The following is a 26,658-nucleotide window of genomic DNA, read 5'->3' on the forward strand; positions in this document are numbered from 1 at the left end:
GGTCCATGTTCATCTCTGGCTCACAAATATAACCCCTGTGAGAGACTAGGCTTTGAGGAAGGAACAGGGGTGCTTCCCTGTTCACACCCTGGGAAGTATTTCTCAGGGGGTGCTGCAGCCATGGTCCAAGTAGGCCTGGCTACTGCTCAAACTGGAGGCAGACACTGTGAACCTCATGTTTCAGCCTCAAGTAGCTAGCTGTAAATAATCTTAAAACAATTGCTGGGTGTGGTCTATTTGAGGCAGAAGCCAATTTCTTATTCTTAATATATGTGGCCGCTCAGTTAGGTAAGAACTACTAAATCACACTCTTTACTCACTGATCTGGGTTTCTGTACATGCTAGGTTCCTTTTATGCAGGTTTGTTATATTTGATTTAGTCAGATAAGGATAATAAAGATTAGTCCTTATCTTAATTATAATGGCCCTAAAAACCCAGTATCAGTGTTACTTAAACTTCTATGTTACTTTTGGCTTTTTGTTTCCATATGAATTCTGGAATTTCAGAGTAGCCAACTGTAACTATCTAGTTAGTCTAGAATGGTTGCATCTGTACTGATCATATACAATTTTCCCCACCATTATTTCCTAAACGACACAGCATTACAATTATTTATACAACATTTACATTGTATAAGGCATTAGATAGTTAAGCTCTATAAGAAATATAAATGTGATTTAAAGATATGGGAGAATGTATAGATTATATGCAGTATTAAGCCGTTTTATACAACAAACTTGAGAATCTTCAGATTTGGGTATCCGAGGATGTCCTGGAAGCAATCTCCTGCAGATACTGAGGGCTAATTATAAAGAAAATTAACAGTGAGCTTCACTTTTTAGTCTGATTATTGGGGTTTATAAGACCAAACCACAATAATCACAGCTAGCCACTACAGATGCCTGCAATATTCCAGTACTCTAAGCGTGACACGCGTGTTGCTCATCCATTACACTTTCACAGAAACCCCAAGAAACAGAAGTGCTAGTCCTAAGACATAAATGAAAAACACCAGAAGACAGAAATCAAGAAACTGGTCTAGATAGGAAGCCAGATTTGAACCAAGTAACAAGTCTCAGAGCACATACTCTCCCTTGCTGTGTATCACAGTTTACAAAGACATACAGGACACTACAAGCATCGCTGGCCCAGCCATCCATCTAATACAATATTCCCCAAATCCTTTGATAAATTACCTGGTGATTCATATATGTCAAATGTTCAATAGTCTTCTCTAATTCTGATTTTCCAAAAACATTCATTTCTTGGATATTCTGAAAAAGAATTGTATAGAGAATGTTCATTTGTATCAAATAATCACAAAAGTAAGTAATGCAAGTTTTCAGCGCTATGTCTCCTATTGCATAGACTCTGTAAATGTTCTAGAAAGGTCAGGCATTTTACAAAAACATTCCTTCAGTTAGAAAACGTTACGTTTCCAATCTTCATGTATCACACTGAGAAGAAAATAGACTCATTTAAAACGACTTAGCTGGATGGATCCTTGTTAATACAGGCATCATACAGGGAAGAGCACACTAAGTCACAAGGGCAGGAATGCGCCCTCACAAGAGGAGATGTAAACCCCCCCACACCCATTTATTTATTTTTTTAAAGGGCCACTGATTGAACCAAGAATCTCATGTTAGATTAGAGCTCTACTGCTGAGTTAGAACTCAGAGGTAAGAAAAACAGAACACAGAAGAAAATGCATGACAGAGAAGTAATAGGTAATAGCATGGAATAAGACTAGTTTAAGAACTGGCTGGTATAGATGAAGGTTTGTTTTCTGGTTATATTACATCACACAAGCCCCAGCTGCTGCCATGTCAAGGACACTGAATGTCATGGTCACTGAATTTTTCTAGTGGAGATGTTTACTCATATTCATGCTATTCATTAGAAAGCTGGATTCCATATGATTGTACATCTAGTTAAAGGGATCATGGCTGTGTTAATTAAATCACTTAAACAGTGTTGATATGTGTTCTATATCAAGCACCAAGGAAGGTGTTAGGGCACAGCCATGAGGAAAGTCTCTGACATCATAGATTATATGCAGTCTTGTAAAAAAGACAGACCTAAAACAAGAAACTAAAATAAAGCCATGAGGGCAGGAGGCCAAGCGTTCAAGGTGATACTCAGTTCTAAAGCAAGTTTAAGTCAGCCTGAGCTACATGAGTCCTTGTCTCAAAATAAATTATATCCTGCTAGAAAGTGCTCTGCAGGTTGCTGAAGGAAGACAGACATTAAGAGTCACACCCAGCCCTAGACTTTGCATGCAGCAACACTCACCTGCCAGGTAACCTGTGCCACTGGTGCAGCAGTGGCAGGGCTGTCACAGGGTACCCCTTTCTCATTAGACTCAAAGCCTGCTCCACAGAGGGGAACTGCATGGCTGACGCTGTAAGCCTGATCAGAGGCCAAGGCTACTGAGGTCAGAGTCTGTAAAGTAGAACCTACTGTTCTACTGTTGTAAATGGCCATGCTGTCAAAGGGCCTCCAAATGCTTATGCTCACACCTACACACCTGGGCTCTTCTGTGCAGGGGCCACAGTCAATGGAGAGATGCAGAACTGCCCAAGTGTTGAGAATAAGAGCCTTACACTGGACATGGATATCAACTCCCTCTCTCCAACCAAGGCTAAGGGAATGTCAGAGAAGGGGAGTCAGGAAGGGTGTGAGAGCTGCAAGCTGGGGAAGGGTGCTGTGAAGTGCTGTCCTCCAGACACGGCATGGCCGCCACACTCCCGCACCCACAGCTGCTGGGATTATGTGTACAAGGCACACACAAAACCAAGCCAGTCAGCACTGTGGCACAGATGGAGTAGATGATCTCCAGGCCACACCCTTCACTGAGGAGCTGCTGGCGGTTGATAGTCTGAGGAGGGAGAATCATTCTTTTGTAAGGATACCATTGTTGATAGGATTCCCATGCCCCAGTGGATGGCCTGAAACCACACATATAGGCAGCACTAACTCCAGTTATTTAAAAAAAAAAAAAGAAGAAGAAGGAAAGGAAGGAAGAAAAGAAATTGAAATATGAGGGGAGTTGGGAGGGGCTAAGAAGAATAGATATATACTTCATTTATATACATGTATGAAATTCTCAAGCACAAAGGAAAATAAACATAAACAAGTAGTTTGTTTACTAGGCAAGGAGCTTTATTTTCAAATGTCAAAAGGAATCTAGAGCCTGGTGCTCACTGCCTGAGGCTTAACCTAGGGTTAGAGGATGAGTAAAGACAGAGAAGGCGTCTGAAGAGGTGGAGGACTCTCAGTCCACTGCAGGAGACTGAGAAAAGGCCCCTTAAGCCAAGAGTCTGCAGAAAAGGGAGTAGGAAATAGCAGAAATGAGTGTCGGGGAAAGATGACAGGCCTTAACATAGCCAGGGCTGGTCACTAACGATCTTTTAACAGGGAATTAACTTTACTAGAAGTAACATGACCAGATTTACATCTTTGAAAGGTGAGTCTAAAATCAATGTTAAACGTGAGTCAGAGCACAAAGGGCAGAAGACAAAGAAGGGAACAACTGAAAGGAAGGAAAGGAGGATGCAAGGAGACTGGAAGCACAGATGGGGGTGGCTAGACGAGTTATTTAAACTCATTCAAATTCAGGGCTCTCAGTTGTACACAGGAACGATCAGAACGGCTTCTGTGAGGATCTCCGGTGATGGCTCCTGTTTAAAAAGCACTTGGAACAGAACCCTCCTGGGGAAAGGCTTAGTTGTTCAGGAGGTGGCACCAATGGCCCTGGCTGACAGCTGTCATTCAGAGCTTTCAGGGAGAGCTTAGTCATAATGGCTGCTGAAGAGCAGGGTGGTCAGGAGACAGGAGGCAGGAAACACTCCAGAAGGCTGGAGGAGTCAGACGAGTAGAGCTGTTTTTAAAAGAAAGTTCTCTTGGAAATTCACAAAAGCCGGCCTCCTACAACCCAGAAGGGTCTGCTAATCAGAATGCAGTCTTTCTGAGCTGTTAGCACTAATACGGTGTTTTTAAAAGTCTATTTTTACATTTCTGGTCATTACAACAGATACGGAAAAGGGTAAGTGCGCAGCTGTGCTAAAGGGTGCCATACTGCACAGAAGCCTTCTCTCTGTAATTTTAACTGACTTTTTTTTTTTTAATTTCTAGAAGGCAGCATTCCAAAAGACTCCAATTAAAAACATTCTTACACTGCCTTTGGGTATAAAACTTTAACTAAGATTTGTAGCATAAAGGCTATGCTTAAAGTGTTTATTTTTTGTTCCTAAGTAGTTACTTTCAAAGCATTTATTTCATAATATTAAGTGGAAGCATCCATGGCTTCTACAATAAGAACACTCAGAACATACCCTGTGGACTGTTATGTATTACCACACTTATTCAGGAGCAATTATAAGACTCATAATCCACCGAAGAGGAATGAAAACTGTACACAAATACTCCTGCGAGCTTTACCCATGGACGAACCTTAAGGATAGCAGGCTGAGAAACACCAAACATTAAAATACGTGTGGACTGGGGTAGCTCAGTGGTAGAGTGATTCTCTTGTATATGCTAGACCCTGGGTTCAATGCCCAACATCACAAAATGAAAGAACAATCACATTTAATGATCCAGTTCATATGAAATGTTCAGAGAAGGCAAACGCACGGAGACAGAAAGTGAATTAGTAGTGCCTACAGCAGAGAAGGCCTGGGGCAAACTGAAGCTATTACAATGGATACAAGATTCCTTTCTGTGGTAATGAGTTTTTCTAAGATTAATTATGCTGGAAGTTATAAAAGACAGGGAGAAAAGGGACAGCAAAAAGCCACTGAACTGTCCCTTTCATTAAATGGGTAAACTGTCTACTAGGTGAAAAATCACCATTGTCATTAAGTAAAAAAGAAAAGACTATCGACCTACAACAATCCCGAATTCAGGGTGTGGCACATGGCTTCTGCAAGGACTGATGGCAAATACCTTGGGTCCTGGGGCTAAATGTGTCCGCTCTGACGTCCCAACTCTGCTACCATGGTAGGAAAGCAGCTATGGACAACACTTAATCAGTGCTGGAATACTCTTAGCTATGAGGCCACACACGAACAAGGTGGTTCAGTTTGGGCTGCTACTATGCTGGCTCCTCCTCGATGGATATACTAAGTAGAAACTTCCCAGGAAAGCACAGTCATGGGGTGGCAGTTGGGCAAGTGTACAATACAGCATGCTACTTCACTTTCTCCCCCAGTACTCAATCAATTACCTTTCCAAAGGATGTAAGCTGAACTACTGACCTTCAACTTCTCTCGCAGAGCTTCCTTTTCTGCTGTGATTCTTCTTAAGTCGGATAACGCACGTTCCTTCTCCTTCTCCATACAACTAACAAGACTGTTGGGGACTGTCACATTAGTAGAATCCTGTCTCAGTGCACACAACTCTTCCTTAGCCTTAAAGCAGTAAGAGATATAAAAGTACTTTAGATATATTCCATTATTTTAGAAAGGGCCTGGGGTAGGGATATATTAAATACATGCTTCTTTCCCTTTCTTCCCAAATTCCAATAAAATAAAAGTAAAAGGATTAAAATTAAAGACTAAAGTCCCAAAGGCAAGAAGAGTAAGAGAGGCTGCGGCCACACAACACTGGAAACTAGAAGCAGACAGACAGAGAAGAACTAACTAGGTAGACTCAGGAAGGTTAAGAGCCAAGTCTACTGTGGGGAGCTCCGGAAGTGGATCCATGTAATGAATGCACTGCCAAGTCCTAGAAAAGCTCACAAAAGTGAACGTGTCTCTTTTCACTTCCATGTCTTCCCCTCCTGTCATGAGAGAGAGGTGTGGACAAACCAGCTACAAACTCCAGGATTTGTTCAGTCAGCTCACTGTTTGCCAGCTCAGATTCTAGCAGGGAGCGAACCCTCAGTGTGTGCATACAACACCATCTCTCACTGCCCGGTTAGCCTGGACTAACAGGCTCTGGAGACCCACCTGTCTTGACCCCTCAAGTGTTAACATTACAGATGAGAGCCAGCATGCCTGGATTTTAGTTGTTCAGTATCTGACTGCAGGGCCTCAGGCTTGTGTGGCAGGCACTCTGACGACAAAGCCATCGCCATCTTCTCAGAATTAGAGGCTAACTTAAGAGTCAATATTTCAAACAGGGGCTGCATATCCAGTTTATCCCTAGGACTCAGATATGTGGTAGCGTGTCTAAAGCTCACAACAATTTTGACAGAGTCAGCTAAGGTCTGTTCAGTTAATTTTAGAACAAAGAGACCATCTCTAACTGACCTGACACATTGATAAACTAGAAAGAGGGAAAACGAACATGAAAAACGAAGAGAAATTTCTGTTTTGAGAAGAAGATGACAGTCCAAACTACTACCACTTTTCATCTGAACTGGGAAGGAAAATCCTGAGTCCCTGTGTCAGGAAAACATGCAGGATACAAAGTGGCTCCGTTATAACTAACTGATTTGAAATGACCTGTGCAATAATTAGGACCCACTCCTTACTTCGTTATACAAGACACTGAGTTTATCCCTTTCCGCTGTGAGCAGCTTCACATTGCACTGAATATCCTCCATGTATTTTTCAAATCTCTCTAGCATGCGCTGAAGCTCATCTCGTTCTCTTGTGATCAGATGAATGTCTGAATTGTGATCGCCCTGAAACAATTACACAGATCCACATTATCATTTGTTATAATTACAACCGTGCGGCTGTCACAGAGACGCTGGTGACGAGGCTGGCTGAAGCAGGCTCACAGACAGAAGAACAGAAGTTCTTTCAATGTAATTAAAGGATAAATTCCGTGAGAGCAGATGAAAGCACTGGCAGGAATGGGGCAAACTCCCTGGCTTTGGGTTCTCAGGAAGGTGCACGGCTGCCAATAACACCACCTGTGCAGATCTCATTAAAGGTTCCACAGGTGTTCCCCCGAGCTGTTCCCAGTGCACATTAGCGGCACCTAAACTATAACCTCTAGACCAGGTGATAGGCAGCACCTAGAGGCTTGGTGTGCACACGAAGTGGAGGGCCCATGCTGGGCTCCTGGGGAGGAGAGCATAGGACATTTTTTCAGGTCTTCCAGTCATTCTGATGCATGCTAAGTGTTCAGAATCACTTCTTTATAACTCTCCCAAGGAAGAGTCCAGGGAGTTATGTGCGTACTGTCTTCTATAAATGACCATTACGGTTGGCATCTCAGGTAAAACAGCCCCAACTGTTGTCCCAGCTTCATACCCACATGGTCCATCTGTTCAATGATGCCAGTCGGTATCTATTGAGATGTGAACTGACTAACCAAAATTTCTTCCAACAATCCACTGATTTCCAACATTTCTAAGAATATATCTGTTATCATAGCACAATTCAGAGGATCCAGTGATCACTACCATGAGGATGGTAAATTTACAGCGCGTCAATGACCTAAATATAGAAATCCAGATAAACTGCTATACTAATGTGGCAGTTGAAATGATAATAGCCACTATAGGCTCAAGTTTGAATACTTAGTTCTAAGTTTCTGGAACTGTTTAGAAAGGATTGGGAAGTGTAGCCTTCATGGAAGAAGTGTCAGTGGGAACAGGATTTGAAGTTTCAAAAGATCCCCTTCCCCAATATGCTCTCTGCCTCCTGCCTGTGGATCCAAATGCGGACTCTCAGCTGTTCCTGCCACGCCCTTGCTCCGCTTTCATGGAGTGGATCCCTCTGAAGCCATAAGCCTAATTTACACTTTCTTTTACATGTTGCCTGGGTCCTAGTGTTTTGTCACAGCAAGAGTAAAGTAACACAACTGGAAAGAGTCTAGGCTTATATTACTTGATATGCACTGAGCATAGATAATACCCATGAAGATTCAGTAAGTAGTGGAAATGTGTGAGGCGGCTTCCACATAGGAACAAGCACAACTAAAGCAATGATGAACATAACTGGATATCACGGCTGCATTAAAGGGCAGAAAACCTGTGACCTAACATCCATCTTACAGAATGTAGTTTGCACACCCTGGAAAAGGAGTGCAATGAATAAAGACCCACAACTGTTTTCATTACTGACTATACCTCAGCTCAAATGTCACTTTCTACAAGGACTCCTTCCAGATTCCCCATATAACTCAGATGGACGTTCTGAATTGTTCCCGTACAGTCTTCATTAACACTTAATATAAATGAGATATTAAAGCAGTCAGGGATGCAGCTCAATGGCAGATATACCCCTAAATTTACATACTGTAAAGGGGTATGATGTAAACTTTTGCATTAATGTACTTACTAGATTGAATTTCTGTCAGAGACACAGGGCTCCTGTTTCTGTCATTTTGTGTTCAGTACCTGGTACGGCACCTGAACATTTCCTGGCTTTTCTGCTTGAGGAAGAATGCTAAACTTTTCTGCAAATGTATCTTGTGTGTAATATTTACATTAGTATTATACAACGCATGTTAACACCCTTTCTCTATTATTCTCAACACATTAATAAGCAACAAGCACAGTGCTGAAGGTACAACATCAAGAATCCCTTTTCTTCTTCTTTCTTACTTTGAGACAGGGTCTCACTATATAACCTTGGCTGCCCCGGAACTTGCTTTGTACCAAGGCTGGCCTTGAATTTATACCAATCCTCTTGCTTCTCCCACAGTACGGAGATTACAGATGTAAGTCACCACAGGGAGGGTGTGTGTGTGTGTTTCAGACATAGTCATTTTTTACCGGAACTGTTCTGTTGACTTTTCTCAGAATCATCATTTGAGATCAGTTTCTTTGTCGACTAACATAAAATATATTTCTGATACTGATTTATTTAGGAACTATTATCACTATTTCTACAGTCCATACCTCATTCATCAAAGACATTATACACCTACTGAAGTTAATCATACAGATCAGAGCCACTTTAAACCAGCAAGCAATAGAGAAACAAACTGTTTCCTAGTTGGAAACTAGAAAAGCTAGAGGACCCGTATGTCGATGACCTCATTCAATCTTTCTAAGCAGATGGAGTTGTGTTTCTGTATCTGCACACGAGGAATCAGGGCTGCATGAAGTCAGCTTCTCCAAGGTCTACCATCAGCTGGCACAAGAGGTTGAAACTTGCATCCATCAGGCTTCCAGCTCCAAAGCCTCGGGCTGTCCTCAGACTCAGGCTGGGAGTCACGGTGAGTGTAAGGTTAAAGGGGAAATGTTCCCATCAAAGACAAAAGAAGCTCGATGAGGTTGGGATAATGAAGTTCACTGATATGAAAAACGCCTAAATTTTTCCTGATTTATTGTAATTCCAAGAAACTGTGCTTAACAGTTTATCATAAAGCAGGAAGCTGACAGCCACAGCACCAGATCCAGATTGAGAGAGCCCTTGGCTGTCTGCTAACCAAGTGTTTCTACACATGATTATAATATCTACTTTTAGGTGTGAATTGCACCCCCAGGTCTCCATGCTCACAACTGTATCACACACTCATTTGACTTGAGTTCTTATGCAGTCACACACCATGCCTGCAGCTAGTACTGGCGCTTTGAAGCTGAGAAGGACATAAAGGCTGTTGTGTGCCATGAGGACAGAGCTACTCTGTTAGCAGAGGGAAAGTACAGCTGTCACAGAACATAAATCCTGGAAAGAGCAGAAACATACAGTATTTTGAGTCTGAGTTTTGGCTTCTGAAAGCCTACAAAGCCTCTCACATGACTCTGCTATTCAACCTAAATTTATAGAAATCAAAATGTTGTCCTTAATTGTTGGATAGTTTCTCTAATAATGCAGGATTCTTTCACATTGCAAGTTATTGTAAAAACAAAAATCAAGATTAGGACTTTGAAAATTATGTATAAATAACGTTGCATTTATTACAGCAATAAAGCAAAAAGGTTTATCACACACGCATGCGCACACATATCCCCCTTTGATTACTCTTATAAAATGTTTTACCTTTTCTGAGCATTTGGATATTGAGGTCTTTTCCCGGGCATAGTAATTTACAGAACAAGTTCTCCGCTGGATGATATGCTGGAGCTTTTCCAGTTCTTTCTTGTAATAGTCTCGCTCCTCCTCTATGCCTCTCAGGAATGTATCTAAACGAGAGGGAGACTTATCTCGACGTTTTATCCCATGTTCTAGCCTCATCCTCTCAACTTCCAAAGTCAGTTCTCTTTCTGCAAATTAAAGTGGTTAAGATAATGTTGTGTATATAATGTGGATTAGTCAAAGAAACAAAAAACTACTAGCAATCCTGAACTGTTCTGTCAACTACAAAGATCAGACATATCGAATAAATAGTGAGAACAAGAAGAAAACAAAAGCCAAACATCAACAATAAATAATGTCCAACAAGTGAAGGCCACCCTCTGCTGATGTTATCACAGCTGGATCCCATCTAGCACTATGTGAAAAGCAATGCATTTCCGAGTGAGGCTTCCCAGAGACCTTCAAGGAGCACTGAGGAAAGCAGAGTCAACAACCCTGCAGGCTCACACTTCAGAGCTTGGGTTTAACACATGCACAAAGAAACCAAAACAACTCATTGTTTTCTCCCAAGAAGCACACTATTACTTTTCTGCTGCTATTTTTGAGATAGGATAGAATTGATGCAAACTCCTGGGTTCAAAATGCCCTTGTGCCCGTCAAGTGCCTGGGACTGTAGGAATATATCACCACAAACAATCCAACTCACAATGATTAGTTTTTATCAGTAAAAGTTACTTTTCCATGATCTAAAACAAAGCAAATACTAGCAACCTCACAGAGTTCAGCCTGTGGGACTACACTCACAACACTGACTAAGAGTCGCTTTCATGACAGATTTAATGCCGCCATCTTCCTCTTCATCCATTCTGCAGATGCACAATTTATTAAATGCAAACTGACTAATTCATGACATTAGAGAGCTCATGAACTGGCCATTTTATCCCATGAAGGAATGACGAGCAAGAAGGAATGAGCAACTGTGGTAAATGTTAAAAAGGAACAAGCTAATGCGAGAAAAGCTGCCTGCATCATGCAGGGCAGTTCTGCCGGTGGGCGGGGACAGGCCGTCTGGAATGGGGTGAGGAGCTACAGTCCTTTAAAAGACTCTGCACTGCAATGTCTGCCATTTCAGAATGGTCTTCTTAGTCTGCCTCAAAGAAGCACACACTTCCACTGCAAAACATTCTAACAGCCTCTCCTGTGTCAACCAGTCAGAATCCAGGGAGGGCTTCCTATCGTGCCCACCCTGCCCAGCATCACTTCTGGTTCACAGCAAGGGCTTGGCACGAATGCACGGAGGGTCATCTACTAGTACAACATACAGAGGGCAAAGCCACTTTCTAACTTACATTTGCCATCTTACCTGTGACTGCAAAAGTTTCCAATTTTTTGCTAAGTCTGTTCTTTTCTTGTTCAAGCTGATGAACAACAGTTTCCAGGTCTGATTTCAGAAGGAGCTCATCATTTAGTCTCTCCTTTTCCTTGTGGCATAAGTCTAATTCCTGCAAAATGGTAATTCTATAATTACGTATGAACCTGCACTACTTCAATCACTTCAATTGTGACAAAATGCACCAACCATGAAAGAACAGAACCCAGTCGGCATACTGGGCTGGGACTCTTAATCACTGCCACGCTGAACTCTCATCAGAGAAGTTTCCTCTCACAGTGGATGGGAACTAACACCGAGAACCATGATTGGATGATGTGCAGAGTGAGAGACATTGGCACTAAGTTCTAAATGGGGTGTCTTATCAAGCCCCCCCCCCAAGGATCAGGAATCTGTGTGGAAGAGGATTCAGAAAGCTGGTAAGAGTCAGCGATGGTGGATGACTACAAGGAAACAGTGTCTTCCACACACAAGACAACTAATACACAAATGAACTCACAGAGACTGCTTCAGCACACACAGGCCTAACTCAGGGTTCATGGCCAGATGTGGCCCAGCAGAGAAGGGAAAATGAACAGTCTCCCACCCCTAATGAAGAAGTTATCTGCAATTGATACCTGCTGGGAAAGGGAAAGTCAGTATTGCCCAATGGAGTGCCACTTTGTATATTAACCATACTCCAAGGCAGGCCCCATGCCCAGTTGGCCAAACAAAATGGACTCTATGTTTTTCGTGTGCATTTTTATTTTGGTATTTTTTTGTCTTACTGGGTTTTCATTTGTTTTTGTTTTGTTTTGGAGAAAGGGAGAGAGTGAGAAAGAGAGATAAGAAAGTTGGGTAGGGAAGGAGAATTTGGGAGAAGTGAGGGGAGAAAAAGCATGATCAAAATAAATTGCATGTAAAAAAATTAAAAGCAAAACACACACACACACACACACACACACACACACACCAAACACACCATGCATGAAGCCCATGCTAACAATGCTCTTTTGTGGAAGGTAGAACCCTTACGTTTTATTCGTTATTCATTTGCTTAGTACATCGTCCCACAACTTACTGCTTAGCACAACACAACTTATTAATGCCTATATTTAAAGAGCGCAGCAGTGCAGACCAGTGACATCGTCACTGCTTCTGTCATGGCAAATGTGTAGTGAACATCAGCAATCAATTATTATCTGAGAAATACATAAAGCATAAAACTAACAGAAAATATAAGCAACTGTTAGCAGGTCAGCCAGGGTCACAGAAATCGACCACGGATCTGAGACCAGCACTGCTGACCGCCCTCAGCACTCAGTGCAGACAATAGTGAACCACAGTAAACCCTCTTGCACACACATGTATGTGTGAGTTCTCTTCTCTCATTCTCCCTTTCCAAATGCCTTTAGCACACTGCTTCAAAGACGTAGAGAGTGAAATTTCTTGTTTATAACATTCACCTCTTAAAAGTCCTGCTGTTACTTAAATGCAGCCAGTGAGTCCGAATGACCTCTTTTCCCTGGAAAGTTCCACTGTCCGTCACGAAGCCACTGTTCATACTATATGTTCAAAACTGAATACAGGCTACCATCCCACAGAAACAGCATGTCACCAGAAAACAGCAGTGTAGACTATACATAGTGAAGAGATGCAAGCTTCTGTTGGTCTTTGCTTCTAATCATACGGGGAACCCTTCCAACATAGCAGGTTATCACAAGGAAGAGAGCCTTCCACCTCTGAGTGATGGCCAGTTTTAGCCTGTAAGGTATTCTCCTAATTCCACACTGGGCCCCTATATTGAGGAGTCTTTTAAAACAAAGCCTATCTTTCTCACCAAAGGCTACAGGGACAAGCATTGTGACTAGAAAAATAGCTTGAATTACATCAAACAAAGCAATTAAAAGGAGAATGAATACTTCAAATAGCAACAAATAAATACCAGGTCTTGATCTTACTAACACTAGGAACTGCTAAGCCACAAAGTAGTTAGAGGAATATAGAATTCCTACCAGGGTCTCACATTCAGTTATAATAATAAACCCATGCTATAAAAGATTAGAGAATTATAAAACTATGAAACTGTATAACCACAGTGTGGAACATTCATCACTCAGCTACAGAAAGGAATGAAATTCCCATTCATGCTATGACTTCACAAACCTTACAAACATGCTAAGTAAAAGAAGCCTGACGCAAAAGGCCACACAATACATGATCCATTTATACAAACAGTCAGCATGAGAACTCTAGAACCTGAAGGTAGGTGAGTGGATGTCAGGGGCTAAACAGAAGGTAATGGAGTGACTATTGATAGGTAAAGGTTTCTTTCCAGAATGATGATGTTCTGGAATTAGCAGTGATGGTCCTACAATTCCAAAACCACACAGTTTAATAAAAAGACTGAATATTATCCATATACATTGATTCTCAATAGACTTATAAAAACTGGGCATCAATTCCATGCTGAAAACACTGGTAATAGTGTGACATCAACTTACCAGTTGAAGTTTTGTCATTTTTTCCTCAAGGTTCCGCATTTCACAGAGGTTTCTTTTAATCTCTTTCTAGGAATAAAAAGTCTATTAGGTGAGCATCTAAGACCCTAAAACTATACATTACTATGGTATAAGGAGTAAGACCAGTTGGTTTGCACTCTCTGTCAGTAAAGTCTAGGACTCTAGTTCAGTGACTAGAGGGTGAAGTTGAGATGAAGGTTCTGTTTAACCCTGTGCTGCCCTGAAAGCCTGTGTGGACTCACTTGTCAAGTAGAGAACCACTTCAAGTTTCCCGTCTCAGGCCTCAGCTCTGGGGAATGATGGTGCTCATTTCCTAACATCCTCTCCATGTTCTCAGCCTGCTCTTATTAACCTGACCTCTCACACCACGACTACGAGAGCAGAAAGCACTGGAAGACTGTGATCCAACGGCATCTGTTGTGTCAACTTGACATCTATGGGCCTCGTCAACGGGCCATGAGGAGTCACATTCAAGGCACTGCATGTGAAAGCACAGAATGTACAAGAAGGAGTATAACAAGAGAGGAAAGACACAGAGGATAGTAATACACTAAAACCAGAAATGCAGAATCAAAACTATATGAATTATACACCTCCACACCTTTCCCCCAGTTCTGAAGAACAAGCCCGGGGCCTCGTGCATGTGGGCAAGCACTCTGCACACTGGGTTACGTCCCCAATGCACATCTTCGTCCCAGACTGTTTAGCTATGCAGTCTCTTGAGAGTCCATATACACTTCCAGACTATTGTCCATTTGAGAAAAATTGGTACTGCATCCTGACAGGACTTGAGTTGACTTCATAGGCTGTGTGGTTTCACAACCTATGAATGCACACAGGATGCCTTTCTACTTACATGCCCTTTAATCTTCATAAATGTTCTAGTATGTCTAAAGTTTTCACCTAACTGGTTAAGTTCATTCTTGCTGATGTAGCTGCAAATGGATTAATTAATTTCTTTGTTGGATTTTCTTTATTCTTAGTATACAAAATTGTATGTGATTTGTGTGTATGTGTATAAGATGCAATTTGTTAAACTTATTTATTCTATCTTATTGTGTTCAAATCTTTGAATTTTCCACAATTAAGGTCATATAACATATGAGCAAAAGTTTTTTTACTATTTCTTTGAAAAGTACATGCCCTTTTCTTTATTGTTTTATTTATTTATTTGTCTAATTGCTGAGAAGGCCTCACAGTACTGTTTTAGTTTTAGATATGGTTTCACAGTGTACCACAGCTAGCCTAGAATACAGTCTTCCTGCTTCAGTCTCTCTGCAAATGCTGGGATTTCTAGGCAGTCACCACTTCTGACTCAGTATTATGATAATCAGAAATAATAAAAGTGTCCTAGAGTTGTTCCTGATTACAGAGTAAAAGATTTTAATCTTTCAGCACTGAGTATGTTTCCTGTGGGCTTCTTATTAGTAGTAAGAGAGGAATATTACAAACAAATTTCACCCTGTGCATCTTTTCAGTGGAAAGATGATGAAGTGGCTACCAACTATAAAATCTGCAAGGAAAATGTTTTAATAATACCTTTAGGGGCTGAGAAGATGGCTCAGTGGGGAACGGACAAACAGCACAGGCTTAATGACCAGAGTGCAGATCCCAAGTACCCATATGAACGTTGGGCAGGTATGGCAACCACCTCTAATCCCAACACTAAGGAGGCTAAGCAGGGATCCCTAGGGCAAGCTCACAAGCTAGACAAAGCTAAAACAGTAAACGCTGAGGTCAGAGGCAGACCCTGCCAGATAAATAAAGGAAGAATGATTGAGGCAGATGACCAACATCAGCTTCAGGCCTACACACACTTGCTCACAGACATGCATGTTCACCAATGCATATATGTATGCCTACACATGTGAACATACACACACAAGAATGTACATGATATAAACACACACATGCAAAAATAATCTTTCAAGGATTCTTGAGCTAAATCTGACAAGAGGACAAACTTCAGAGATAAAATGACAGGGATGGAAGCCAGAGGACATCAGGCGGTGTGTAGACATTTACTCTATGAACAGGTGTGTTTCAGGAAAACTAGCCCAACTACAGCAAAGGCCGTCTTCTAACGGGTGCAAACCTGGGGTTATTAAAGGTAGAAACATGTCTGCAGTAAGCAAGCCCCAAAGCTGGGCATGGCCATCCCGAGCTCAGCTCACTGTGCTCAGGACTAGTGAGACCCCACAGCACAGAGCCAGCATCACCTTTGCCTCCCCGAGCTCCTTGTCGGCAGTCTCCAGCACTTCCTCCTTGTGCCTTTCCAGCTGCTGCGCTAGCTGGTCGATTTCCGTTAGCTCCTGGCAGAGCTTTTCGTTCTTGTTACTGAGGTTCACAACTTCACTTGTCACCGTTTCCTTGGTTTCCACCAGCTCTTGAATATGCTTCTCCAGCTCTTTATTAGCTTGCTGAAGGAAGTCAACCTGAATCCAATTTACAATCGCGTGATAAAGTTTCAAACTAAAAGTTCTAAACAACAGGATTTTAAAAGATGCTGAAACTAAATGAAGCTAAATTTGTATGTGTAATCCTAAATACTATTTTATTTTGCCAAACTGACAATGTGTACCTCAATGAAAATACATGTCCACTGGCTTTTATTTTTCAAATACAGAAAGAAAGGATAAGAAATTTGTGTGAATTTGTTCCCAACAGAGCTATAAAAATACGACAAGACTGTCATAATGACACTAGCTTGTGCTGTCCAATACAGTGGCTACTAGCATCTAGATGTAGCTGCTGAGCACTTTTAAACATGGCGACTCTAAACTAAGATGTGCTATAAACGTAAACGGTATAAAGCTTCAAAGTTCTGGGTTTTTGTTGTTGTTGTTTTCAGAAAGTAAAAACTATCACACACTGAAATAAAGTTTGGGATATACTGGGATAAATACATTATTTGCAATTATACTGCATCCCATCTGTCTGGACTCACGTTTCCATTGGACAGTGTATTTGATGCTGCCTCTACTGTCTCTGAGCAAACTCCACCTATTACACACAGACAGACCCCCAGCCCTGCCCTGGATATAAACTTCTAAGCTCCATGTCACACCTTACAGAGCTCTTATGCTTCTTCATCTCAGGTCGAAGCCTGGTGCAAGCAGACACAAGCTGCATGTTTTATCTACGTTACTACTTCTTGGCAGTGGTGAGGTTGGACTTGAGACTTGCATGTTACACAAGCCTTACTACCAAGCTACACTATCATATTAACAGTCAATAATATATTACATATTAACATATGTTGTATGATATGTATGTAAAGTAGCTAATATTGTGCATCATACAGCATATATCATAGATAGTACATATATCTATAACTTGTAGTATATATAAGCATATATCTACCTTAAAATTATCTTTTACAGCATGAAACAGTCATTAAGTTTTTAAAAATACAGAGTCACCAAGAATTCCCCAAGACACAAAGATAAACTTTGTTAGTATATTTTAAAATATACTAAAACAAAACTTTCTGATTTTTCTCTATATATTTTGTTGCTTTGTTCTTTTGAGATAGGGTCTCATGTAACCCATGATAGTCTAGAATTTACTATGAGGCTGAGACTGGCCATAAACCGATCTTTCTGCCTCTCTCCCTCCCAAGTACAAGATTACAGGAGTGTGTCACCACGCCTCACTCACTCATGAGTTTTAAAGAGCACATGGAAGGCCCTGCCCAGAAACCTGTCTCAAAAAGAATAAAACAAACAAAAACTCCCTTATAAATAATAAAAACTCCCCTATAAATATAAATAAATAATATAAACTCCCTTATAAAAAATACTTCAGTGAACAAGCCTGCCACTTTTATCAACCCACAGGTCATTTTAAAAACCTCAGATTTTTATTGACTCAAGGAAGCCGCCCTAAGAGCCATTACCTGGATATTTAAGTGAGCAATAAGCTTTTCATTGGTTTTATTTCTAGTCTCCAGAGACAGGATATCAGGGGAACGGCCGCCATCCAAAGCAAGTGATAGTCGCTCTATTTCTCGTTCTCTTAGCTCAATCTGAGGATATAAAGTTGATGAAATAGGATGTGAAGCAAATCCTGAACCCGGAACTCTCGTTTAGATACGATCTTTCCTTATGTACTGAAGACGCAGTGCGATCGGTAATGAACGGTCCCCAGACTATCTTACAAAAGATACAGCTTTAATAAAACAGAAGGGAAAACTTACACCAGAATCCCACCCGTCTGGAATGCTGGATCCAGGCCAGAGTGAGAGAGGGCAGGGAAATGCACCCTCCAGGTTTATAGGTAAACTTTTGCCTTAGGGCAACACGCCCCACAGACAGAATTTGATTGGCTGAACTCCCCTATCAATATAGCAACAATGCATACAAGCAGCTACCATTTATACTGGAGTCCACACGTGTGAAAACACAGAATACACCAACGCTATAGTATCAGCATAGCTCTCATCAGTGCTCTTATGGAGCTGATTCTAATTAAATTTTGAGGTTTTTTTCTCCCCTCTAAAATTAGGCAATTGTTTATAAGAACAGAAATGTCTTGGCAGATTATACACATGTTCAAGCACTGGAATAATGCTGACGTACTTCAGCGCTTGCTAGAATGGATGAATGTTGGAATGAATGGAAAATACTAACAACTGAGTTGCTATCAAATTGAGTATCAAGAAAGATAGAAAAATATGGTGAATTTAGTTAATAAATTGAAACCAATTCACATGCATGAATTAGAAAAATGCACACACACACACACTTTGTTTTCCCCCAATTCAGAAAAAAAAATGAAGATTCAATTCAATAATTTCCCAGCACAGTGATGGATGCACTTTGAATCCCAGGAACAGAGAACATAACAGGGAGTACCAGCAAGCACCCCAACAGTTGCAGCATAATAGGTCTTCAACAGTAGAGTAAAGGAAATGATATCTTACGGAACCGGTACTTAAAGGGATGAAGTGGCCCACTCTGCATTCTATGTTTATACCCATAACATCATCAAAGACAATGCAGGATGTCCATAAAGGTTATGGAAGTGTTGGATCACAAAAAGGGGTGCTCCAGGCAGCAACATGCATACACAAAATCATGGGAAATATCAGAGGCAGCAGAAATGACTCAGCATGACTGGACTGGAGAGAAGTGTGAAGAATCGAGCACTGAACAAACACAACCCTGATGTGGAATATCTGTACACTATGTAAAGATATATTGCAGTGATTGGTGCAACAAAAAGCTGAATGGTCAATAGCTAGGCAGGAGAGGAGACAGGATTTCTGGGGAGAGAGAGAAAGAAAAAGAGGAATCTAGGTGTGTGGATTACACCAGGGGGAGACTGAAGAAGTCAGACATACAGAAGGGAGTAGAGGCAACTGGACCACATGGAAGAATACAGATTAGTAAAAACAGGTTAATTTAAGTTATTAGAGCTAGCGGGACAAACCTAAGCTAATGGCCAAACTTTATACATAAGGCCTGAGAACGCTTCCTGGCGACTGGTCTCCTGAAGCTCAGCGGACAGAGGTGTGGCTCTCTCAAGAAGCCCGGCTGCACAGCTGGCACTGGGTACAAATGCCTGCTGCAGGCGGACACAATAAATTCCAAGAGCTGGGGAAGATAAATGCAGCTCCAGAGGCAGTACCCTTTGGCATGAGACTAGGCTCTCAAGGAACTGAGGGTGGCAGAGCCAGCTGCCAGTGTGCCATATGCTAAGCTGGGCCATGCAGCAGTAGCCTAGCAGGTTAAGACGTGGCTCATGTGGTCACAGGAGGCTGCAGATAAAGCAAAAAGTCACGTCCAGACCAAGAAAAACTCTGAATAGGCTATAGTGTGCTTAAAAATGTGCTTAGGTACTAAAGAAAAAAAAAGAAAAAGGGCATAAACAGTCATAAAAAGTAGTTTAAAAATAATAGTCTTTAAATGGAGAGCAAAGTAACATAAAAGGAAAAGCCACATAAAGATGGAAAATACACAGAGTGTCTGGATCCTTTATGTTGTTTTGTTGACTCTGAATTGTTTAAATGTTAATGAACAAAAAGCAATAGCTGTTGAGAGACACTGGATTATGGAAACTGCTAAGTTAAACCAGTCTGTGTATTTTTAGAAAGTCTTAACTTCAGAATGGAAGTCAGAAAACATGTTGTGTTGGGGAAGAGGCTATGCCTTTGTATCCACAGTGAACAAAAAGCTATGGATTTCCTCAAAATTAATAAAGACTAGATTAGACTGGGGAAAACCTCCTAAAAATCTTGGCTATAGACATAAAGGAAGAAACAAACAAACAAAACCCTACAGGACAGGTGACATATATGCTGATCCCGTTACTATGGGGACAGCTCTGAGACTAGATGAGACAGGATAAATCCTGTTGGCTACAGAGTCCTCATGACCTATTATTATATTCCATCCTTTTATGTGGCATGGATAGAGGTTTGGTTATGCAGTGCAAATAGAGTTGTCAGATGCATTTTACCTGCTCAAACGTAAAACAAACATCATCTTTAGCTGGCTTGAGAACACCACTCTTTCCATACTTGTGTTAACACAGACATATATGTTACCTTTAAAAGTTTGTGTGTTTTCAGAAAAAAAAGGACCAGACACCAATGAATACAAATATCCTGTGATCCAACCTCTCAAAATATCTCTGTCACAGTTTCCTCAAAATCTGTATCCAGAACAACTGCAAAGTTGCTACCTAAGATGGTCCATCCAGTCTCACAAGACTGTCCAGTCAAGACTTCAGATAAGTTCTACACTTTCCAAACACAGAGACTAAACAAAAAATAATGTCGCTAGCTCTCTCAGGACTTGACTATTATGTCAATTTTGTCAGGGTCCACTAGAGATGCTGTCACCCCAGACAAGAGGAAGCAGTCTAGAGAACATGGTGCTTGGGCATTCCCAAGAGGTGGGTGGATGGTTTTCGGCTGCTCAATGGATTGTGGACGTTTATCATCATTTAGGAGGGTTGGTTACAAGTTGTGGTTGGTCAAGGTCAGGGAGAAGGCTAAACAATAGAATCTCACTCTGAAAAGAAAAGGGGATATAGAAATGATGGAATAAAAGAGTAGATCATAGAATTTACTTTTAAATTAAAAAGTAACACTAGTTTTAAATATTTTACATTGTTATGGATTTTTGTATGCTGATATGAATTTAAAGTTATTTTTGTTATACTGTATATGTTTCTATTCTTTTTTAAGTATAGTATGCGGTTCATTTAACAATGTAATTGGAAACTACTTAGGATAATTAATAAATACAGGTTAGTAGTTAGTCATTTAACAATCAAATTTATGGCTATGTTAGGTATGTTTTCAAGGTCTAACAGATATATTTTAGATAGATTATGCTCTCCAAACACTTCAGAGATCTACAGACTATGGCATTTAAGATGTTTTAATAACATAAGGTTTTTTATGACAGTAAGACGCATCTGTTCCTGACAGTACCAATCTATTTCAAAAGGATGATGGGTATCAAAGAACCTCCATATGGAGTTTGCTTTCTTTGTGGCAAAGCTAGCCACTTGGCAAAAAACTGTCCTCACCTCAACTGCTGACAGTATGCTGTTCAAATCAGACAAGCAGGACACAAAAGAAGGTGACTACCAAACTTTGCTAAGACAAGGTAGGATAATCCTTCAAAATTCCCATTTCACAAAAAAGTCTGTCATATATTCTTGGCCTGTAGGTTGAAGAAGGATGCGCCAACATTGCAGAAGAACCTTGGGTGACTGTTCAGGCAGCCAGATGTCTCTCTTGTTTCTATAGTTTTGGAAGTTGCTTGTTCTGCACTTCCTGTTTATTCAGGTAATATAATAGCCTTCTGGGGTCTTTGAAGGAGGTGAAGACAGTCATACAGTTTTCCTTGTTACCAAATTCAGTAAAGAAACTTACAAAAGAGATGTAAAGTTTGTAAGGTTGTGAAACATTAAAAACATTAAAGGTTAAGTTGTTTATCTAAAAAGATATTTAAGGTCTGAAAGATTTTTTTTAGTATGGTAATACAATTTATGATTGAAAATGGTTTAGGAATAAAACTTTGAACTCATCAAGATAAGATAGATAATAGAGCAACTTCTCCAAATTTGCCAAATACAAATGGGCTGGATATTGTAAATTTAATTCTTACTTGTAGCATATATAATTTTATCATATATAATTTTACTGTATTAAGAGTAAAAATCTTTTCTTTTTATTTAGACAAGAAGGGGGAAATTTTACACTATGTAAAAATATATTGCTGTGATTTGGTATAATAAAAAGCTGAACAGCCAACAGCTAGGCAGGAGGTATAGGCAGGACTTCCAGGCAGAAAGAGAGAGAACTCTAGGAAGAAGAAAAGTGGAGTCACTAGCCAGATGCAGAGGAAGCAGATGGGCAATACAGATATTAGTAACAAAATATGTGACAAAATGCAGATTAAGAAATATGGGTTAATTTAAGTTATAAGAACTAGTTAGGAACAAAGCCAAGGCCAAACATTCATAATAATAAGTCTCCCGGCCATTATTTGTGAGCTGGCTGTCCTGACAAGAAAGTACCGCTACACAACCCCCTGTCCATTAAGTCTTACGAGACCCCGAGTACAAATATAACTACTTAAAGGTAAGAACAGGACGCCGAAACAAGGAGATACTTTGAGAAAGTGGGGATAGATCGTCAGAAGAAGTCAGGAATAGCCGAAGGGGTGCTGTTACTGTTTTCAGTTGGGGGCTTTCAGCAGGCTGGGTAAGTGCCTGCCACTGAGCTGACCGCTAGCCCTCACAACGCGAATACCTTCTGAGAAGAACAAACACAAGCCAAAGAAGAATGCACAGCAGAGAGGGCACAGCTAAGACGGATAGTTAGTGAACTAGTGCTTTAACCAGCATGACCAAGTGATGTCCTCCAAACACTTCAGCCACCTCAGAGATGGACGGCAAGGCTTGGGCACCTTCTGTTCATAAAGTACTTGGGAAAATGTGGTTATAAACTGAAAAAAACACAACGACGTTCAATTTGTGCTTCTTTTTCCTTTTTCTGCTATGCTACGAATTGAATCTGGTGCCTAATGCTAGGCAAGCTTTTTATCCCAAAGTCACAGCCCAGTGTGATGACTGCAGTGGCTCTCAGCCTTCCTACTGCTGCTACCCTTACAACTCTTCGTGTTGTGGTGACCCCAACCATAAAATTATTTTCTTTGCTACTTCATAACTGTAATTTTACTACTGTTATGGATCATAATATAAGTATCTGATGTACATGATATTTGATAACGTGACCCCTGTGAGAGTGTCATTTGACCCCAAAGAAGTCAAGACCCACAGGCTGAGAACCAATGTTATAGTACCTTCATAAAGGACTTTGAATGTTTGTTTGTGGGGGTTTTTGGTTTGATAATATTAGAACTTTCTTTAACTCCTTTCCAATCCAAATGATTTTCAAAGTACTTTACAAACGAAGAGTTATGGTATGGGAGAATTATCTGTATTCTGTCAATCATGTTTTAAATAAACACTGATTGGCTAGGCAGGAAGTATAGATGGGTCAACCAGACAGGAAGTAGAGGTGGGGCAATGAGAACAGGAGTATTCTGGGAAGAAGGAAGCTCTTCCCCCAGTCCTCCCCAGACCACGGAAGAAGCAAGATGTGACCTGCCCCGCTGAGAAAGGTACCGAGCCATGTGGTTAACATAGATAAGAATAATGGGTTAATATAAGCTACAAGAGCTAATAAGTAGCCTGAGCTAATGGGCCAATCAGTTTATAATCTTATGGAGACCTCTGTGTGACTTTCTTTGGGACTAAACAGCTGGGGCACCGGGCAGGACAGAAACCCCAACAAGCCCAGCCCTCATGTTACAGAGTTATACCAGCATACAGAGTTATATGTGCAGATCATGCAATATAGCCATGCACATGAAAAAAACATTACCCAGTTTAAACTTCAGTAAGCACAGAAGGAAATAAAGCACGCTGTTTAACCCAGAGACAACACAGAGAGCACAAGCACGAAGCTTGCTGTGGCTATGATCTAACTGCAGCTGCTGGGTCCTTCTCCTTAGGAAGCTGCCATGCTGCAGTAATGCTTCCAGAGCAACCACAGCGAGCACAGCAACCCAGAAGAGGAACTGTCCAAAGGCTTAGATTCAGTAAAAAAGAAATGAACAAAAAAAAATTATACAATTCTCTTTCGTGTTTTTTAAAAAAATATTTATTATATATATTGTATGTGTGTGTGCATGCCTCATAAACGGAGGTCAGAGGGCAACTTTTGGGAGTCTGTTTTCTCCCTCCACCGTTTGGGTCCTGGAGATCAAACTCAGGTCATCAGGCCGGGTGACAAGCACCTCTATCTGCTGAGGCATCTAGCTGGCCCTCTTAACAAACATAATTATAAAAATATGCTGCCATACTTATATAAAATTATTCTTGAGATAAACATAGTAACACACTATTTTTATTTGGGGCAATTTTTTTTGATTTGGGGAAACAGAATAAAATAAAAAAAAAAACAAAACAATTTAAAAATTGCTGCTTACCTCAGTGAATAATGAAGGGAACGGACCAGGCACTCTAAAGCTACTCCACCTATTACCTCGACTAACAAGCTTTTTGGAAAAGATAAAGGCTGCACTTAAAACTAGGTAGCTGTAATATCAAGGATAAGACAATTCTAGTCGTGATCAGAGCAAACACATCTCAACCCAGACACACAAATAAGCAAATTCCCACCTGCTTGCTGTAATTTCTCACCCCGTTTTCCATCAGTGCTAACTTCTCTTGCAGCTGGTGGACTTCCTCCTGAAGTTCCTGAATCCTGAAACATGGATAACCAGTGTCAGCATATGGAGCAGACTTGGGTTAAAGAGACAATACAATGGAACATGAAAGTCATTGTTGTTGCATAAAATCCCACTTCCGGCTACCGGGTACTTGGGCGAGGGGGGTGCAATACTGTGCTGCAGGATCCCAGAGCCTCATCATTAAACACAGTCCATCACTTTGGAGAGCTAATTTTATAGAGGGAGGGATCACAATTGAGAGGCAAGTGATTTGAAACTTAGACACGTCATGTAATAATCACCTCACTCTTCAGCTGTGTCCTCAGAGTGACTCTGAGGTACAATTACCAATTTTTAGGCTCAGGAAACTCAAGGTCTAGCTAGAAATTAACAGTATCACTAAGTGAGACAAGGGACAAGCATGTGTGTTCTGACCCTAACCAGCCCTGAGCTGCCTACTAAACTACTTTACACTTTTGGAGAGGAGAAAATGGAGAAAACAGCAATTTTCTAGTGACTCTAGCAAAGTCTATTTTTCCTAGAACCTAAGAGCTCTAAGAATCAAGACTTCATCCAAACCATCTGAGCTCCACATGGATTCTATTGTCTAAGTATGGCATAACCCACTTTTGATGGGAAAAGCCTGAAGCGGGTCTGCTTTGAAGGGACATTGTCCAGGAGCTGCAATAAGTGGGCTGCAGAGCTCAATTCAAAATTTACTGAAGACAGAAGTTTCTATTAACCTACTAAGGATACAAGCAGGCATGCAAGCACTCCAAGATCAATGCAGGAGACTCTATGCAATGTGTGTGTGCACACCAAAGCAAACAGAAACAGAGACTGAGGCACTTCTACAGTGTAAACAATTCTTTAAAGAAGACTACCTGGCAGCCCAGCCATAACTTTAGCCGATAAGCAGCCCACAAAAGGTCAAGGTAGCCACATAAACACAGGCACATGATATTGGGAGAGAATAAATGACTGAAGTGTCTTCAGGAGATCTCAACCAATGCTCTTTTAGAAATGATGAGTGGTTGGAAAACCTCCTCTGTATTCTCTATGAACCACAAAGTCCTTACCTGCACTGTCTTCCCATGTACCCCAGTTTGGAGGCCTCCCCCAGAATCACTAGAGTGTCTCTGGCGTTTGTTCTCTTGCCCTTAAAGCCCTGTAACTCCCTCAGTGACACCTGGGCTCAAGCATGCCCAAACAGTAGCAGGACCTTACTCTGAGGACCTCAGGGCATGGACTCAAGCCTTGTCCAGGAGGCCTAATGAACAGTTAATTAAAAAGAATTTATTTCTGACTCTGACTTATAAAAGGATATAAATATAGGGCTAAAGAATGCAGAAGAGAAGAATTTCAGATCAAGATAGCATTCTATTCATGTCCAGCTGGCATTTTGCTTTAAGTCTGAAGCAGTAGAGATTCCAGTAAAAGTTAACCTACTTAGATGAAACTGAATGTCAAAGCAACTCGATTGAAATAGGTTCCTATCAGCAGTAAGGTATTTTATAGCAAGTATGAAAGTATCAGAAACCTCAGATACAAGACTTACTAGAAAACAAAGCTTTTAAACAAGTAAAAAGTGTCCTTATCATTCTGAAAACACCTACTGAGGACCTATGCAAAGTTCTGTGCTAGATGCAGGGACACAATTAACAAGGCCAAGTTTTCCCACTAAACATCTTACAACGCAGCTAGTAATCAAACAAGCCAACAAATGATGTGGGATATTTGTACACTGTGTGAGGATATATTGCTGTGATTGTCTTAATAAAGAGCTGAATGGCCAACAGCTAAGCAGGAGGTATAAGGGGAACTTCTGGGCAGAGAGAGAGGAAGTAGGAGATGCTCAAGGCGCATGAGAGAAGCCAAGAAACATGGAGAAGAAACAGATGATACAAGATAGAAAAGAGGTAACACGACATGACAGAATGTAGATTAACATAAATGGGTTAATTTAAGTTATAAGAGCTAGTTAGGAACAAGCCTAAGCTACAGGCAAGCTTTCATAATTAGTAGGAAGTTTCCGTCATTATTTGGAGGCTGGCTGACAGGACAGAAACAAAGATGA

General features: G+C 40.9%; 1 protein-coding gene across 3 annotated transcripts in view; it reads right to left on the bottom strand.

Annotated features, from left to right (window-relative positions):
- Positions 1-26,658, bottom strand: part of Cep135 (centrosomal protein 135) — a 61,003-nt gene that overhangs the window by 27,202 nt on the left and 7,143 nt on the right. Inside the window, exons 6-14 of one of the 3 annotated variants that reach the window (XM_085691746.2) lie at positions 24,553-24,616; positions 17,720-17,848; positions 16,041-16,256; positions 13,804-13,869; positions 11,294-11,432; positions 9,895-10,118; positions 6,483-6,635; positions 5,263-5,415; positions 1,198-1,275 (exon numbers count right to left, since the gene is read on the bottom strand). In XM_085691746.2, coding sequence (XP_085547872.2) covers positions 1,198-1,275; positions 5,263-5,415; positions 6,483-6,635; positions 9,895-10,118; positions 11,294-11,432; positions 13,804-13,869; positions 16,041-16,256; positions 17,720-17,848; positions 24,553-24,616 — 1,222 coding nt within the window. Of the gene's footprint in view, positions 1-1,197; positions 1,276-5,262; positions 5,416-6,482; positions 6,636-9,894; positions 10,119-11,293; positions 11,433-13,803; positions 13,870-16,040; positions 16,257-17,719; positions 17,849-24,531; positions 24,617-26,658 lie in introns of all 3 variants that reach the window. The other 2 variants (XM_085691747.2, XM_085691745.2) reach the window with 2 other exon arrangements.

This window comes from Myodes glareolus, chromosome 8 (genome assembly GCF_982192425.1).
Source record: "Myodes glareolus chromosome 8, mMyoGla1.1, whole genome shotgun sequence".
Taxonomy (NCBI): domain Eukaryota; kingdom Metazoa; phylum Chordata; class Mammalia; order Rodentia; family Cricetidae; genus Myodes; species Myodes glareolus.